Genomic DNA, 18,341 nt, shown 5'->3' with positions numbered 1-18,341 from the left:
TGGTACATAACTCTCACGCGTCACATGCTCCGTGCCAACAACCTCGCTTCCTCGTTGTATATGTCGACATCAAAGCGAAGCTCATAAACAAACTGGCATGCCAGTGCAGTGCCTGAGGCTAGGGTACAGCCCTGCAATTCCTTGCAAACGCCACTGTTGGCGGAAGGGGCCTAGACTAGCCCCCTGCACAACAACAATAACCGCCATTCGCCACTCAGTGGCGGTGACGTCACCAAGACGCTTGTGCCAGGCTATGTGCACCTTGAGGCCACGTGAAGTGTCGAACGCCCGCCGGCAGGAGGTCACGGGGCAGCCCCAGCAGGTTGCCGTAGGTTGACCGACAGAGATGAGTGGCCGATGCACCGCCTGTGCCCCCTACTGCGCTACAAGGACACACGCGCGCACGCACCACCTCGATTTCATCGCTGCGTCTCCACGGCGGAGGGGCTCTCGTGGGGGGGGGGGGATGGCAAATCCCGACTTTGGCTGCCTGTCCGTCGCTCGTCTCGAGCACGCGTTGCCGGCCAAGACCACGTATCTCTCCCTCTGATCCGCGCGTCGTTCCTCTCGTTCAGTAACTCCTGTGTGTGCGCGCATGTGTCGCACTTCTTTCGCACCGTGCGGAAGCCCGCCCGTGCCAATCGAAGTGCGAGTCTCCCGTGGAATGCACACGACCCCCCCCCCCCCCCAACGCGAATGCAGAAGGACGTCTCCTCTGGCAAGCTACCCCGTCCAGGTTGCGCCGTCCCCATCCGGCCAGCGCGAGTTTTAAACTCAACAACTCGCTGTGAACACGACGGCTGGTTACGTGCAGTGCTAAAGAAGGTCAACAGACAATGCGTACAGCAGACCCGAGTAGGACGTCCACCGTGGAGATGGAGGGACCAGATTGCGCTTTACGTGCAGGAGGAACGAGACGGATCTCGCTCTCTCTCTCTCTGAAATCGGCTCGTGTGTCCGCGCTGGGTGATGATTGCTTCTGAGACAGTGGAGGGGGTAGGGACTGCCGACAGCTTGGCGAGGCCTTCATCCAGCAGTGGATTGGCCACGGCTGGTGATGATGAATTATTGATGAAGAGATGAGATCAGACCGCCTCCTGATCAGTAACCGCGTGGCATGCTGAGTGCTCGGGGTAAGCAGTCACCCAGCAGTGGATAGAACATGGCAACTGCTGGCTGATGAGGATGCAATTATTGAACGTGACAGATCGAGTGGCGGAGGGTTCAATGTGGTGGAGGTGGTGGGGGTGGTGGGGATGGCTCCATTGAGGGGGGGCGAGGGAGTGGGGGGGAGGAGGGAGGGGCGGAGCGGTCAATGTGAGAGCGACGCAGCCACACGTTTAAAAGGCGGGGGGAGGGGAGAGAGAAGCGAGTCGGGAACTTTAGGGCATCGCAGTGCGACGTCCGTGCAAGAATCCGTCTCGGATCTCGTAAGTGAACTTTGTCTCACCGTCTGTTCGGCGGCGTTCTCATCCCTCTCCCGCGGTGTATCGCGATTTCGGATGCGCTTCTGCGGCCGTCTGGAACGCGCTCTTCCTTCCGATACTAGGAAGCCACTTTTAAATCGTCTACATTGAAAACCCCGTTTCTTTAGAGCTGCTTGTTGTTGTTGTTGTGCTTAGTGTTGTTGTTGTTGTGTTTAGTGTTGTGTTTCGTGTTGTTGTCCTTCCCACGCACCTACGATGAGCGCGGTTGGCGAGGTACGGTGCGAAAGAAGTTCAACACAGACAGAGCAGCGCGCTTGCAACTCATAGGGCGCCAGTTCCATCTCTTCCGACGCGGCAGTTAAAACAATCGTGCAAATTTCTTAAATACTATCATGTACCTCTTAAATACTATCACGTACCCTTTAAATATTATCACGTATCACTTAAATACTATTACGTACCCCCCCCACCCGCACATTCGCCTCTGTACGCAACGCGGCGCAAATCGGTAAGCAACTTGTGTGGTGGGGTGAAGTGTGGGTAACTCCCACCTCTTCCAAGACGCCTATCCAGAATGGAAGAGTAGGCCAAATACCTTCTTGGGCGGGGGGGGGGGGGCTTTGTACCAGCAGCGGGGTGAGCGAGACATAGCACATTGAGCCGTGGTCCCAGTGGCAGTGATGTTAGCACGGTACACGGCTCTCAGTCTTCACTTGATGGAGCACGTGGGTGTCCCACTTCGGTGCACGCCACAGGTGACTTGAAGGGTCCTTCGTGGTAGTTCGGTGATATCCGCTTCCCGCGGACCGTTCTCTAACACGGACCGATGCGCTGCTCTCGAATCGATTAATCGTTGAATGACAACGCAACGCCAAATGAGAATTACATTGGCAGGGGGAGCCGGGCAGGGAGGATGCTGTGTTTGGTAAGTGTCTACCTTTTTTGCCGGTCACTCTCTGCTCTGAAGTTAAGGGTCATTTGCCCAAAACGGTCGGCCTATCGCGTGCATTTCTTGTTTTCTAAGGTCACAAGTAAAGTCGAGAGCAATTGTGTATCTATATAAAGTGAGTTTTGGCTGGTGTCTTTTAATGCTGTACTATCATCCAGTCAGCTTGTTTATACTTTGACACGCACGCAAAAGTATTGCTCAGATTAAATAGGAGACCGATAGCCGGACTGAATGGATGATAAATATTGAACTTTGGTGGCTTTTGAGCTGTTTGTTTGTTTTCTGGATTTTGCGTTGGACATGAGATTGATCATCCCCTGCGTACTCACCAGACGGATCGTGCAGACAAACAGGAGTCGAAGGTTAAGATACTGTACTCACTAACATGCACAAAGACAAAGATCCCCCGTGTAGCCTTTCAACAGACTGTTGGGGCAAGTGCTGTTCGTGAGCGCCTTGGAAGCAGGCCGGCACGGCACACGAGCGGGTGGGTGGCCAGCACCACGCCCGGCCGCCTTTGCCTCCCCGAGTGGCGATATTTTCACATCGCACCAGGTACTCATTTGAGGCTGAGTCGACCTCGGGGAGGCACAGGATCAGTTCAGATCATCGTCACTGGTGTTGGCCGTGAGCGGGAATCAAACTCGGGCCATTGGGTTTTCACCGCAGTGCGCTAAGCTCTCCGCTACTGCGACATGCCAATACACACGCATCAATAGCCTAATACATACATATACACCATACATACACCAATATACATTCGTGCAGTTACAATTAGTAGCAACACCAGTCCAAATTGTATTGCCTAGTATAGTTGCAATATCTTCCTGAGTGTTCGACAACAGCAGCGTTTGCAGGATGCTGACAAATAAGCACCGCGTCTGGATTATCACCATCGCACGTGCACCACTGCGCCATCTCCTGGCCACCACCTCGCACTTGTACGTACGTTGAACTTCTTTCGTACCGTACGTAGCCAACCGCATCGAATCGAAGGTTGCGGACGTTCGGAGGTGCGGAAATCGGAGGTGTCACAAATCTGCACTGTCGCGATCCTCCAACCATCGCCTCCAAATCGCGGGGATTGCTGTCACGCGCCGGGCTCACTCCACGTCCCGTGTCTCGCCCCGTGCCCCCCCCCCGCCCCACCACCACCACCTTATTCTCTTCCCCATCCTCCGACCCCCCCCCCCCCCCAGACACCCCCCCTCCGACCTGAAGCCATGGTGCTACACGCGGGGTTCAAGGGAGCGGGCCAGGTGGAGGGGCTGCAGGTGTGGAGGGTGGAGAAGCTGAGTCCTGTGGCCGTGGCGCGCAACCAGTACGGCAACTTCTTCACGGGGGATGCCTACGTGGTGCTCAAGACGTTCTCCTTCGGCCCTTCGGTCAAACGATACGAGCTGCACTTCTGGCTCGGTGAGGCGCACACTGGGCTCGAGGCCGCTCGCCCGCCGAATTCGCTCAACCCACTCAATCGCTCGATCAATTACTAACTCAATCAGCTGTTCAACCGCTCATCCATTGACTCGTCCATCGAATCGCTTAATTAAATATCCACCCACCCCCACCCCTTCCTCCCCCGTGTCTGCACCGCGCCATAGGTAGCGAGTCAGGCGCTGCTGCCCTGCTCACATCATGTCTCCGTGTCTCCGTTTCTCCGTGTCTCCGTGTCCCCGTGTCCCCATTTCTCCGTGTATCCATGTCCCCGTGTCTCCGTGTCCCCGTCTCCCCGTGTCCTTGTTTCTCCGTGTCTCCGTGTCCCCGTTTCTCTGTTTCCCGGTGTCTCCATGTCTCCGTGTCCTCGTGTCTCCGCCCGTGTCCCCGCCGCAGGTAGCGAGTGCTCTCAGGACGAGTCCGGCGCTGCTGCCCTGCTCGCCGTGCAGCTGGACGACTCCCTGGGGGGGCGGCCCGTGCAGTACCGCGAGGTGCAGGGACACGAGTCCAACTCGTTCCTCTCCTACTTCAAGGGCGGCATCAAGTACAAGGTGCGCGCGCGCTCGCGTGAACCGCTCGGTGCTGCTGCTGCTGCGTAACAACGGAGCGGCGAGCTCCCTACTCAGGTCAGAGGAGGAGACTCTGCAGGACCTCGTCACTTCGTCGTCGTCGTTGTTGTTGTCGTGCAGGCGGGCGGCGTGGCCTCGGGCTTCCGCCACGTGGAGCCCAACGTGGCGGACGTGAAGCGGCTGCTGCACGTGAAGGGGCGACGCACGGTGCGCGCCACCGAGGTGCCGCTTTCCTGGAAGAGCTTCAACCAGGGGGACTGCTTCATCGTTGACCTGGGGGCGGTGAGGATGGGCGGGCACTGGCCACTAGCACTGCGGCGTTGTGACGCCTCCGGCCAGCTGGTTACCCTCTTGGCTTGCTCGCATCCGGTGGCGCGGCGTTGGCTAGGAGATGTTAACTCCATCGCCTGGTATGCAGGAGGTCGTGTGTTTGATCCCAACCCTGACGCCTGCTGCTGTATATTTAGAGTTCGCGTGTTCTCTCTGTGGTCGCGTGGATTTCTCTCCATATCCTCCGGTTTTCCCCTCCACATTTAGAATCAACGTCACGCGTTTAGAATATTTGACCGCTATGAATGTCCACGTGATGATAGCACACTTCGTTGATATATTATTTGTGGCCGAGTCGCTTCTGAAAAAGAGCTATATAGCTTGGTGGGCCTTACTTGATCAAATATAAATAGGCGATAGTTTAGCATCCACCCCAGTGGCTGACAGACAGGATGCGCTGGACGGTTGCGAGCGGCTGGTAATCCCTCCACCTTAAACTAAACTACGAAAGGACGACAAAAATCAACTAGCACCTGATGTCCCCTGGCCATGTACCGTATGGGAGGGCCAGGGCACTGAATCGCCTCCCTCGGGGATCCTCCTAGACCCTCCAGGCACAACGTGCAGACACTTTGGCCAGACACGCGGAAAGTCCCCAGGCCCACATGGGACACATGGGAGGAGAGGCTGCCATGCCTCTGCACCTCTCCAGGACAGAGGAGGTTTACCCGCCAGTTTGTGGTTTGCGACGCACTTGCTTCAGGAGTTGAGCCGTGTTGGTACTCGGGTGCTCCCTGTAGAACATCTACCAGTGGTGCGGCTCAGGCTGCAACCGCTACGAGCGCGTCAAGGCGTCCGAGGTGGCGCGCGACGTGCGGGACAACGAGCGGGGCGGGCGGGCGACGGTGCACGTGGTGGAGGAGGGCGGGGAGCCCGCACAACTGCGTAACGTGAGCCGGGGGGGGGCATCGTCATCGACGTCATCGGCTTCGTCATCATCATTGCCATCGTCATCATCATAGCCATCATCATCGTCGTCATCATCATAGCCATCGTCATCATAGCCATCGTCATCATCATCGTCGTCATCATCATAGCCATCGTCACGATCATAGCCATCATCGTCGTGATCATCATAACCATCACCATCGTTGTCATCGTCGTTTTTGGAGTTGTTATCAGTCATCGTTTTTATTATTAAAAGCAGTGGCAGCAACACGACTACAATCTTCAACATCATACATTTGGCTCTGTCGTAATAGCCTAAACTAGTAAATCATCAGCAATATAATTACGATCGCCACCACCATCGTCATCCATTATAAAAAACAGCAGCAGCACATCTTTTTATCATCATCATTATCACCATCATCATCGCCACCATGATCGTTATGACCTTCGCGTTATTGACCTATCAACCCTGACTCTGCACACCCTTCCAGGTGCTGGGCCCCAAGCCTGAACTTCCACCCGGGACCCCTGATGATGTGGAAATGGATATCTCGAACCGGAAATCAGCCAAGCTCTACAAGGTTTCAAACAAGGACCATACAACGATGATTATAACAACACATTATTGATGAGATTCCTTACTTTCTTCTGGGTACACAAGATATTGTGCAAATCCAAAAATAAATTTCATAGGCCACGAGAAGTCAATTCAGAGCCCCTTAAAATGGCCGCCTGACACTCGAAGGTGGGAAACTCCCAATAACTCACAGCCAGCGTGACGTGGCTGTCAGTGCCAATGGCTCGGTTGAGTAGTAGATTACTTATAGCTCAACTCCACGTCGAATTATTCTGCTACTGATGATGATGGTCGTTGCAATGAATATATGGAGAGGATGATGATGGTGATATTATTACATTTGTTGTGAATTATGTCGATGATAATAATGGTGGTGGTAATAATGATGATGGAGAGATGAAGATTTTGATTAGGGTAATAAAGATTATGATCATCATCATTATGGAGGGATGAGGATGATGGTGGTTGTGGATGTCGTTGATTGCCACAGATCTCCGACGAGAGCGGCCGCATGGAGGTGAAGGAGGTGGCGAGCGCGAGTCCCTTCCAGCAGTCACTGCTCGACTCGGCAGACTGCTTCCTGCTCGACAACGGCTCCGCGGGGCAGATCTTCGTGTGGAAGGGTGAGGGCTAGGGTGACGGTTAGGGTGAGGGTTAGGGTGAGGGCTAGGGTGACGGTTAGGGTGAGGGTTAGGGTGAGGGCTAGGGTTAGGGTTAGGGTGAGGGCTAGGGTGAGGGTGAGGATTAGGGTGACGGTTGGGGTGAGGGCTAGGGTGAGGGTGAGGGCTAGGGTGAGGGTTAGGGTGAGGGCTTAGGATGAGGGTGAGGGTCAGGCTAGGGGTTAGGCTGACGGCGGACCCATCACAAGCATCATCTCAGCACTCCACCAACCCACCATCCCATCACTATCGTCCCATTGCACCATCATCCCATCATCCAATTGCTACAATCCCATTATCATTCACACAGCCAAAGTTCCCAGCCGTGATGGGGATGGATAGAGGACGCTGAGTCTGATTATTCTCATTCAAGAGGGGTCCCGCTATATTTTGCAGGGGGGGGGGGGGGGGGGGCACAACAAGTTGCTATTTCATTTCCCAACTCGGTCATTTGCCGGTAATGTTTTTTTTTCTACCACCAAGTTGGACCATGACGCCGCCACGTACTGCCGACTGTTGTATGAAGATGATCACGTGGTGATGTGGTTAACAAGTTGGTGAAGTGCTGAAGTGGTTAAATGGTGAAGTGGGTAAGTGATGAATTGACGAAGTGATGTCGCTGCAGGCAAGAGAGCCAACTCGAACGAGAGGCAGAAAGCAATGATGACCGCTGAGGAGTTCATCAAGAAGATGAGCTACTCGCCCAGCACCAAGGTGACGCAGAGACACCAACCACACCACCAACACCAACAACAACAACACCACCACCAACAACAACAACAACACCAACAACAACAACAACCCCTCAGCGGTCCTCTCACTCCGCACGCTGCGCCTTCGGGAAGGGGAATCTTGAGTTTTGGAGATGTTTGCATAAATTGCTCATCCTAGCACGACTTTTGGTTCTCGTGTTTATGAGTCGAGTAGTCAAACACGTTCGATTGGCGCTGCAGAGTCACTGGGGTGGAACGGTGGCGCTGTGGTTATCGCACTGCGCTGCGAACCGAGTGACACGAGTTCGATTTCCCGGCCACGGATGACATCAGTGGCAAGTGGTATCCAAATCGGTTTGAGCCAATCCCGCTTAACCAACCTCCACCTACCTCTACCATTACCCCAACCCTTACCAATACCCCTACCAATACCCAAACCCCTACCACTACCACTACCCCGACCACTACCCCGACCACTACCCCAACCCCTATAATTTCACCAACCCCTATCACTACCCCAACCCCACACACACAGCCCAGGACGCACACACAGCCCAAGACACACGCAGCCCAGCCGTGCGTAGCGAGTAGAGAAGCTCCCCCCTCTCTGTTGCTGCTCCTCCCGCGTCTCCCCCAGGTGTCGGTGCTGCCCGAGACAGGGGAGACGCCGCTCTTCAAGCAGTTCTTCCTGGGCTGGAGGAGCAAGGACGACGTCGTGACGCTCGGCAAGACGTACAACGTGGGCAGCGTCGCCCATGTCCAGCAGGTGCCCTTCAACGCCTCCACCCTGCACTCCAGCCCGGCCATGGCCGCGCAGCACGGCATGGTGGACGACGGCAAGGGAGAGGTTCAGGTGAGCAGGGCGTGGGGGGAGGAGGGCGGGGAGGCGCGTACGTACCTTGAACTTCTTTCGCACCGTACGTAGCCAACCGTGCTAATTGGAGGTGCGGGGGTGAAGGACAGGAGGCGTGCTGGAGAGGGGCATGGTAATGGAGTTTTAGAGGGGTAATTGGTGGCTCGCTCGCACGATCGTGGCCACCTAGGCACTCGCTCACCAACTCGCTCACCAACTCGCTCACCAACTCGCTCATGAACTCGTTCACTAACTGGCCCACAAACTCACTCGTTCATCCACCCACCTACTGGATCACGCGTGCACCAAACCCACCCACCCACTCGCTCACTCATCCCCCGACTCGCGTGAGACGACACGAGCGAGATAGAGGCTTGCTGGGAAATTAGACAAGGGCGAGGTTCAGGTGAGGGGAGGGAGAATAAACGTGTGAGTGAGCGGTGATTGAGTTAGTTCACTGTCAATGCCCGTCGCGTAACGCGTCACTTATCAGGAACGCATCTGCTGCGTTAAACGAGGACTGCCTGTGCGTGGTCACCTCGCCCTTAGCCGGAGCTTCAGCACCGCTCATTGCCAAGGACCCGGAACGGTTCCACTTGAGATGTGACGCTCACGGCTCACCTCCTCCACGAAAGCGATTTATATTTTATATATTTATATTTTAAATATTTATAGTTTCTATATTTATAGTTTATATATTTGTATTTTATATATTTATAGTTTATAGATTTATAGTGTATATATTTATATTTGATAGATTTATATTTTATAGATTTATATTTTACAACTCTGAGAATCCCCGGGTGCCTAAGTCTGGCCTCAATGAGCCTCGCGCATTCACACAACGATTCGTTGTTTTGTTATTACGCCAATCTGCCACAGCCCAAGGCAGCTACCTCCCGCACCCCCCCCCCAACTACCTCCTGCACCCCCCCCCCCCCGCCAGGTGTGGCGCGTGGAGAGCTGTGGCCGCGTGAGTGTGGACCGCGCCAGCTACGGGCAGTTCTTCGGCGGCGACTCGTACATCATCCTCTACACGTGGTGCAGGGGACAGATCCTCTACACCTGGTGGGTGGGGCGGCACGCGTCGGGACACGGGGGCGGAGGGGGTGGGGGGGGTGCAGGACCATGGCTCGACCCGAGAGGTCTGGGGTTGGAGGACGGGGAGAAGAAGGGCGGGCGAGGGGGGGTGAGACACGGGCCGTTGGATGGCTGTGATGCCAGCGGTTTGGAGGCAAGGGTTGGGGGATCGCACCCGTGGAGATTTGTGAAACTCCGACTTGGCACGGTTGGCTACATACGGTGCGAAGGAAGATCAACGTCAACGAACATACCAACACAAGAAGGGGAATCCATGCCTTAGCGCCCCCCCCGCTATAGCCAATCACGGGCACGAATACATTCGGAGCCAGACCCTAGTTTACACGTGTGAGTGAGTGGTGTGTGTGGTGTGTTTGTGTGAGTGGTGTGTGTGTGAGAGTGGTGTGTGTGTGAGAGTGGTGTGTGTGTGAGAGTGGTGTGTGTGGTGTGTGTGTGAGAGTGGTGTGTGTGTGTGAGTGGCGTGTGTGTATGGTGTGTGTGTGGGTGGTGTGTGTGGTGTGAGTGGTGTGTGTGTGTGTGGTATGTGTGTTTGGTATGTGTAGTGTGTGTGTGAGGGGTGTGTGTGGGTGGTGTGTGTGTGGTGTACATGTGGACATGTGCATGTGTTGGGGAGTGTAGCGGTTAACGCGCTGCGCTACGAACCCAGCAACCCGAGGTCGATTCCCGCTCACGACCAACACCGCTGCAGTTATAGGAACCAGTCCTGGGCCACCCGCCCCCCCCCGCTAGGTAGACTCAGCCTCAAATGAGTATCTTGAGCTCTGTATAAACATAACATCGCCACTACGGAAACAAAAACGGCCGTGCGTGATGCTGTCCACCCACCCCTTCCCGTGCCGCGCCAGCCGTAGTCGCCTCTGCTCGCTTCTGACCCCAACGAAGGAACCTTTGTGTTTGTGTGCGCCGGGAGCAGGCAGGGCAGCAAGTCGAGCAAGGACGAGATCACGCACTCCGCCTTCCTGTCTGTGCAGCTCGACAACGAGCTGGGGGGACGGCCCATGCAGGTGAGCAACACGCGCGCCCCAGGGAGCAGGGCACCACCCTCCCTGTGTCAATGCCCCGAGGCTCACAGGGCCCAGTCTCGGGCATCTGTGGGAATGCGCATCGGATGTTCACAGCCTGGAGCCAGTGGCGGATATTCCACGTTGTGCCCCCCCAGGTGCGCGTGGTTCAGGGCTCCGAGCCCCCGCACCTGCTGAGCCTGTTCGGGGGCAAGCCCCTGGTGGTGCACGCGGGGGGCACCTCGCGCCATGGGGGGCAGAGCCCCCAGGCCCCCACGCGACTCTACCAGGTGCGCAGCTCCTCAGCGGGCGCCACCAGAGCCGTCGAGGTGAGGTCGTCGTCGTCACCCTGGTCAACATCATCCTCGTCATCTTCATCAACATCGTCATCATCGTCATCATCATCCCCATCGTCACCCTCATTATCGTTGTCATCGTCGTCATCATCAACATCATCGTCGTCTTCATCCTCGTCAGCTTTGCTGTCTGCTGTACGGCGTCGGGAGTGGTACCACGTGCGCGCGTGCCGTTCGGCACGATGTCCGACGGTTAACTCCCTGCGCAACTCCCGCACCTCCCCCCTCCCCCACTCGAAGGTCCCCCTGAGCGCCGTGTCCCTCAACTCGAACGACGCCTTCGTGCTGCTGTCCCCCAAGAAGACGTTCATCTGGGAGGGGAAGGGCGCCGAGCGCAGCGAGCTGGACGGGGCGGCCTACGTGGCCCAGCTGCTGGGCCGCCGGACGCACGCCGACCTGGCCGAGGGGGACGAGCCAGGTGGGGGGCGAGGGATAACCTGGGGGGCACCCTCACCCTAATGCCCCTTCTCCTCTTCGCCGAGTTCCGCGGTCATGACGGTCACGACGCCGTCGCCTGCGACTCGCGAGCCGTGGTGTTAACAACCTCGCCTAGTACACAGGAGGTCGGGGGTTCGATCCCGACCCTGACGGTACCTGCTGCATATTGGGATTTGTGTGCGTCTCTCTCTCCCCGAGGTCGAGGGGATTTATCTCCGGGGTCTTCCGGTTCAGTCGCTCGCCATTGGCCCCAGGGCTGGGCAGAAACAAACAAACCCCGGCCCCAATGCTCATTTGAAACAGGAAGCCACGGAGACTTATTTGACTTTATAGAGCCATCACCGATCGCCCGCCCGTTCCTCTCATCCACCCCTCCCCCCTGCAGCTGAGTTCTGGTCGCTGCTGGGCGGCAAGAAGGACTACCAGAGCTCGCCGAGACTGAGCACCAACTACAACGACCACCCGCCCCGCCTCTTCGCCTGCTCCAACAAGACCGGCCGCTTCCAGGCACGCTCCCCGCCACGCCCCCACCCCCCCCCCCCCCCTCGTAGAGCTCTCAAGAGGATCATCTCGCTTCTACTCCCCTCCACAAAATCCTAGATCCACCGCTCTCTCTCTCTCTCCCATCGCTCTACTTCACTCCACTCATCCTAGATCCACCGCTCTCTCTCTCTCCCATCGCTCTACTCCATTCCACTCATTGTAGATCCACCACTCTCTCTCTCCCATCGCTTCTACTCCACTCCACGCACTCTCCGCTTCCAGTGACCGAGGCTCTCTGGCATATCGCCCCCCCCCCCCCCCCCCCCGCGCAGACCTTCGCCGCTCGATTGGCGGGGCGCTCCTCTGCTGCTGCCCTCACGGTCTGGGGCCCTGCCTCGCTGGCCACCTCCTGCCTCCTTACCCCTACCACCCCCCAGTGCCCCACCCCCCGGTGGGGTGGCAATTCTCACCCCTCCCCCCCCCCTCGTGTGCCCTTGCTGACCCTGATGCTCGCCGACGGCACGCACCCCGGCCGCGTGTGGAGCTCAGCGTTGTGTCGGTCGCGCCCTCAGGTGGAGGAGGTGGCGGGAGACTTCACTCAGGAAGACCTGGCCACCGATGATGTCATGCTCTTAGACGTATGGGACCAGGTAACATCATCTTTTTTATTATTATTACATATTAATACCATCATCATCTCCACCAAAACCATCACTACCATCATCATCACTCTAGAATCTCGCCACCGTCGTCACCATCATCATGGTGCTCCTGTTTGGGTTCCCATGCTCCCCTTCCATCCCCCCCTTTCCTCCCTCACCTTTCATTTCCTCAATCACCCCACCTCCCCCCTCCTCCCCCCATCCCCGCAGCTTTTCCTCTGGATCGGCGAGGATGCCAATGACGTGGAAAAGAAAGAATCGCTCAAGTGTGGTGAGTGTCACGTGTGGTCAGTGTCACGGTGTCACGAGCCACACGGCCAGGCACTGCGTTGGGTCGGCATTCTGCAAGGCCCGAACCGCGAGCCGCGAGCTGCGAGCCATAAACCGTGAACCCGCGCCCCTCCAAAGTTGCAGCGGCGATTTGGGAATCGCCGGCACCGCCCCTGGCTTGGTTGCGATCGTACCTCGCCAACAGGATACCACGCACGGCTCCGTTCACCGGTCATTGGCGTCGTTGCGTGTAGGGGTTTGCTGTTGTTCACGGGTCCGCTGTTGTTCATGCAACGCTTGGGCAGTTGTTGGCGCAGGCTATCGCTTGGCTGCCGTCCTTGCTTGGCTGTGGTTCCTCAGGGCTCTGAGTCATTCTCCCGCTTCAAGAGTGAGTAAATATCGTGCACATCATATGTTAATCATTGTTTTTATGGGGATGGCGAGCTAAAATGCATTTGTCAACGAATATGTAGTGCTGAACTTTACGCGGACAACTTCTTCCTTTTCTGTCGTCACTTTATTTTGTCCAACACAGCACATTTCGCCACCATTCTCCAGCGCGTTCTCCGCTCGCTCGCCGCGCTCCGCCAGCCTCGCTCGCTCCATTCCTCCCTCTCCCTCTCCGTCTCACCCGACTCCCCTCTCTGCTTCTCCGTCCCACTCCAGCCGTCGCTCTCTCTCGGCTTCTCCGTCTCACTCCGTCTCTCTCGTTCAGCTTATTCTTCTCCACTGCTACTCTACACTTCTTCTTCTACTCCACCCGACTCCGTCCAGCTCCCAGCACAACTCCCTGTCTCACTCTGACTATCCCGTATTTATGCCCGTCCCTATTAATTTCCAATTAATTACTGGAGTCCCCCCTAATGCCTCGCCACCCCCGGCCCTCGGCACCACCTGTCCCCATTCCCAGACTTAGCGACGCCACCCTGTCCCTGACAACAACAACCGGCCAATCACTGTCCTGCATGCATAATTGCCTAACGGGCCGTCTCCATCTCCTCCGTTGTCCCCCAGCAACACCAGCCTGTCCCGGTACGACCTCACTGTCCCCAGCCGACACGTGTTTACAATTACCCCCCTTGGCGCGCGTTAGACTACTACAAATATATGAACACACACAGTCTCACTAATCATATCCTATGGTGTGTATAGCAGTGAAATGGAGAAAAAATCTATAAACTTGTCCGACAAAGGAACGGAAAAACTGCGTTAGTGTTTTGAACAGCAGACAGAAGAAAAATGGTGAAGTGTCTCACTCGGACTCCTCGTGTGATTGAATTCCTGCTCGGGCTTCCCTGGGCTCTAACCGTATCTGCTCCACTGTGCCGTTGACCTTTTAACTTTAAATGACGTTCATCTTGCCGGCACTTCTCTCCCGGGAGGCTTGTGCAAAAAGAAAATACTTTTCAAACCTGGTGGCTCACCGCAGGGACGATCCCCACGCCTACGCAGGAGACACCGCGTGTCGCGTGTGCCCCGCGGGACATGAACTCCGTGCCGGGAGCTGTCAACGCCATAGGGAGCTTTGCCCACGCACATCAGCCAGTGGATGTCTTCAAGCCGGCTCAAAATCAATCTAGATCGAAACCACAATCTCCTGTATACCAGGCGAGGTAGTTAACATATCTTAGCCACCCGTGGCATCGTATTCCAACGTGTCCTAAAATTTGCCCGTCACTTCTCGGTTACACAGCGCATCTCAAGACGTTTTGACGTGACAGAGCAATCTTTAAACGTCTTAATTGTTCGTAGCCCTTCTAATTGTGCAATCTTTGCCTCGCGTAGAGACCCACGTGTTCACATAGACACCCACAGACTCATGCAGACACCCACAGACTCACGCAGACACCCACAGATTCACGCAGACACCCACAGACTCGCCGTGTCCCCCACACACCCCCCCACTCCGCGTGTCGTCTCACAGCCAAGTCGTACCTGGAGACGGACCCGTCTGGCCGGGGGAAGGACACCCCCGTGGTGGTGGTGAAGCAGGGGCACGAGCCCCCCACCTTCACCGGCTGGTTCCTCGCCTGGGACCCCACCAAGTGGGACTCGGACCCCTTCGAGAAGATGAAGGCATCGTTCAAGTAGGGGGCGAGGATCCGAGGCGAGGCGCGTCCCTGACGCCCAGACGCCCGGCTGTCTCGTCCCGAGAGAGACGTCCTCCCTGGCTGTGTGCCTGCCCTGGGGCTGTCTCAACAGCTGAGCCCGGAAGCTTTCGTTCGTGAGAAAATAAACACTTTACAGTCGCGGTCAAACTACAAACTGTGCTACTGCGTTCAACAGTGGTGACCTGAGCACAAATGACGTTCATCAATAACCCTGTCCTAATGGGGTAAACGTTTATGTAACAGGTCACGTTTGGGGCTATTGGCCATATTCATCGCAGCAAGATCTGAATGGAAATCTAAGACTTCCTTGCCATGAAGAAGGGCCATTGCTTGAAACGTTGCATGTTTTTCTTAGGGCAGAGTCATCGAGGAATGTGAGATTTTGTTAAATGCATCATTGTGCTGTCATTAGCATTGCCACCGTTTTTACTGTAAGTTTGAAATTTTACAGCAATACGATTTTAAGAATGCCCCATACTCAGGAAGTCGGTAGCTCAGTAGTCGGCGTAATACGGTGTGAACCCAGCACAATGCGGTGTGGACCTAGTATGGTGAAGTATGGTCGAACGACAAATGACCGATGCTAAAGTGGCATATTTGGCCAAATCTATGAATTCGTGTTTTGTATTACTCCGAGAGTCAATGTTAAATGCATTGTCGAGGATTAAATATGACAAATATACCTGTGACTATGTTTTTCTTGAGGACGCAGCTTCAAGGTCGTGTCAGACAGCCGCGGGCACCGTCGCCCAGCTAAGGAGCTAGGAGACGATCTAGCCTGTTGGTTATTTGGGCAGTGTCTTATTTCCAGGCTGACCCCATTCGTTAAGTTGCCATCATCAAAAAGAACCATCCAAAGCACTTTCAGCGTTATAGAACACTGTACTAAGCATACGAGGGTGCATTTCATCACCACCAAAATGTTGTAATAAAGTCATATCTTCGTCCATTAGCTTATCAGCCTTCTGGACCAATGCTTTCCAAGGGTTCCCCGTATAGCCTTAACAGGCTGTCGGGGCGAGTGCTGTTAGCGAGTAGCAGCACCTATGGAGGCTGGCAAGGCACACGAGGGGGTGGTGTGGCCAGCGCACCCCCCACGGCCGCCTTTGTATTGCAGTGCTGATGTTGACACACCGCACCAGCTACTCATTGAAGACCAAGTCATCATAGGAGAGGCCCCAAAAGCTGCTTAAATAATCGCCAACGATCTTAGCCACGAGTGGGAATCGAACTTGGGAGGTGGGGGGAGGGGACTGGGTTCGTAGCGAGGACGACGGAGAAAGACACAGGGATGGTGGTAAGGAAAGGATGTTGACCATTCTGCACTGACGGGTCCAGACAAAGTAGAACCTGGTCTACACAAAGTAGAACCTGGTCGACTGTTGTCCATATCTCGGTGCCGCCTGTCCCGTTGGTTGCATCCCGCACCTCTGGCGAGCACGGTTGGCTTCGTGCGGTGCGAAAGAAGTTCAACGTGCATAGATTTGCTTAAATCTATTGTGATGGCGACGAGAGACAAGACCATCCAGTTTATGAAATGTATTGTGTGGCAGATAGAGATGCAGGGAAGACAGGAGGAGAAAGAGATGGCATAGGGACACGGAGGCTATTGCACAGTTCCATTGGATATCAGTTCAATCAAAACATTGCAACAAAAAATAGGAGGCATTATATCTGGAGTGTACCTCGTACATACGGACAGGGTGACATGTACACGCCAGTGCACGTCATTTGAACCAGATATGTGTCTTGTGGTGTGGGTGGTGCAGTAGTTATCGCAGTCTGCTGTGAACCCACCAACGTAGGTTTAGTACCTGTCCACAGTCGTGAGTGTGTAGTGTGTGATATCTTGAAGCTGTCCTGGCTGCAGGCCCCCTTCACCAACTCGCACTCGCCAGCCAAGTGAAGGTCAAAAAAACCCATTGAAGGTCAAACTCAGCCGAGTGAAGTTCAAATAACCCCATTGGAGGTGAAACAAACCTATCCGAGTGAAGGTCAAACAAACCCATTGACCGACAGGCCATTGGGGAGGCCATCACTCAGCAGTGCATTTGTAGTGCTTTAACGCGCGCCAAGGGGGGTAAGTGTAAACACGTGTGGGCTGGGGGACAACGGAGGAGACAGAGACGGCCCGTTAGGCAATTAGGGATGCAGGGCAGTGATTGGCCGGTTGTTGTTGTCAGGGACAGGGTGGCGCCGCTTAGTCTGGGAATGGGGACAGGTGGCGCCGGGGGCTGGGGGCGCGGGGCGTTAGGGGGGACGCCAACTAATTAATTGGGACTTAATGAAGAGGGGGATAAATAGGGGAGCGTCAGAGCAAGACGGGGAGTTGTGCTGGGAGCTGGACGGAGTTGGTCGGGGCGGAAGAAGAAGCATAGAGTAGCAGTGGAGAAGAAGAAGTGTAGGGTAGCAGTGGAGTAGAAGAAGACGTGTAGAGTAGCAGTGGAGTAGAAGAAGAAGTGTAGAGTAGCAGTGGAGAAGAAGTATAGGGTTGCAGTAGAGACGGAGAGACTGAACGAGAGCGACAGTCGGAGTGAGACGGAGAAGCCGAGAGAGAGCGACGGCTGGAGTGGGACGGGGAAGCAGAGAGGGGAGTCGGGAGAGACGGAGAGGGAGGAACGGAGCGAGCGAGGCCGGCGGAGCGCGGCGAGCGAGCCGAGAACTCGCTAAAGAATGGTGGCTAAATGTGCTGTGTTGGACAAAATAAAGTGACGACAGAAAAGGAAGAAGTTGTCCGTATAAAGATCAGCACTACACATTCGTTCACATTGCCTGTGGTCATAAAAAGTACAACTTGCAGGAGATAAGTCGAGTTATTGTTCTGCCAATGGCACAGTCGTCTGCAAAGTTATTACTTGCAGGCTGAACTCCACAGCGCTGTCGATTTGGGGCGCCGCAGTGGCGAGATGGTAACTCCCTCGATCCTGACCCTGACGCCTGGACATTTTTTATTTTCAAGTGTTTCCCCGTGGTCGTATGGATTTTTCTTCAGGTCCTCCGGTTTCCCCTTCCATGTTTAGAGTATTTGGCTGCTATACATTTTCACGTGATAAGCCACTTGATTGTGCTGTCATTTGTGGCTAGGTTACTTCTAAAAAAGTGGGCCTTACCTACTAAAATAAAAATATATAGTTTAGTTGCATAGTTTACTTTTTAGTCTAAGTAATGCTCTTTACAGCTTGCAGTGTATGTGGGGACTGCCTACATAGAAGGAATACAATATTCCTCTGTTTAATTTATGTGTAAAAGATAATTATCTTTTATACATCTTTTAGTCACTCGCAATGAAGCCTACACAATAAAGTCACAGGCTAAGCCATTGCATATTTGGACGTCATTGTACTCCTGGCATTGATAGAGGTCACAATGGTGGGTGGGTCCTATATGAGTCATCCAATATAAATCAAAAATCAGATTGATGAAGTGGATTTAGTCTATAACAGAGGTTGTTGGGTTAGATCACGTAAATATAAAATGTGTCGTTAAACCCGCCACCACCCGACACAGCCAATTATTG

At 54.9% G+C, this 18,341-nt stretch overlaps 1 protein-coding gene across 1 annotated transcript; it reads left to right on the top strand.

Moving 5' to 3' along the window:
- The first annotated feature begins 1,367 nt into the window (after nucleotides 1-1,367).
- Nucleotides 1,368-15,957, top strand: LOC133341722 (scinderin-like). The gene is made up of 17 exons (XM_061550370.1): nucleotides 1,368-1,430; nucleotides 3,576-3,792; nucleotides 4,207-4,361; nucleotides 4,500-4,661; nucleotides 5,450-5,599; nucleotides 6,092-6,181; nucleotides 6,668-6,800; nucleotides 7,462-7,550; nucleotides 8,187-8,402; nucleotides 9,349-9,470; nucleotides 10,417-10,507; nucleotides 10,663-10,833; nucleotides 11,101-11,278; nucleotides 11,684-11,805; nucleotides 12,354-12,431; nucleotides 12,654-12,714; nucleotides 14,638-15,957. The coding sequence occupies exons 2-17, from the start codon at nucleotides 3,600-3,602 to the stop codon at nucleotides 14,802-14,804; spliced, it is 2,178 nt and encodes a 725-aa protein (XP_061406354.1). The 5' UTR covers nucleotides 1,368-1,430; nucleotides 3,576-3,599; the 3' UTR covers nucleotides 14,805-15,957.
- Nucleotides 15,958-18,341: the final 2,384 nt, after the last annotated feature.

Source organism: Lethenteron reissneri, chromosome 12 (genome assembly GCF_015708825.2).
Source record: "Lethenteron reissneri isolate LAM-NWPU_2019-01 chromosome 12, ASM1570882v1, whole genome shotgun sequence".
Taxonomy (NCBI): Eukaryota; Metazoa; Chordata; class Hyperoartia; order Petromyzontiformes; family Petromyzontidae; genus Lethenteron; species Lethenteron reissneri.
The sequence above is the reverse complement of the archived record's forward strand: the minus strand, read 5'-3'. Positions and strand labels throughout refer to the sequence as shown.

What these genes read in the sequence shown, in the direction of transcription:
- LOC133341722 (XM_061550370.1), top strand. Translation starts at nt 3,600, where the DNA reads ATGGTGCTACACGCGGGGTTCAAGGGAGCGGGCCAGGTGGAGGGGCTG. An exon ending in TGGGGGGACGGCCCATGCAG is followed by an intron (nt 10,508 to 10,662) that starts GTGAGCAACACG and finishes GTGCCCCCCCAG; the next exon opens with GTGCGCGTGGTTCAGGGCTC. An exon ending in TCTTAGACGTATGGGACCAG is followed by an intron (nt 12,432 to 12,653) that starts GTAACATCATCT and finishes CCATCCCCGCAG; the next exon opens with CTTTTCCTCTGGATCGGCGA.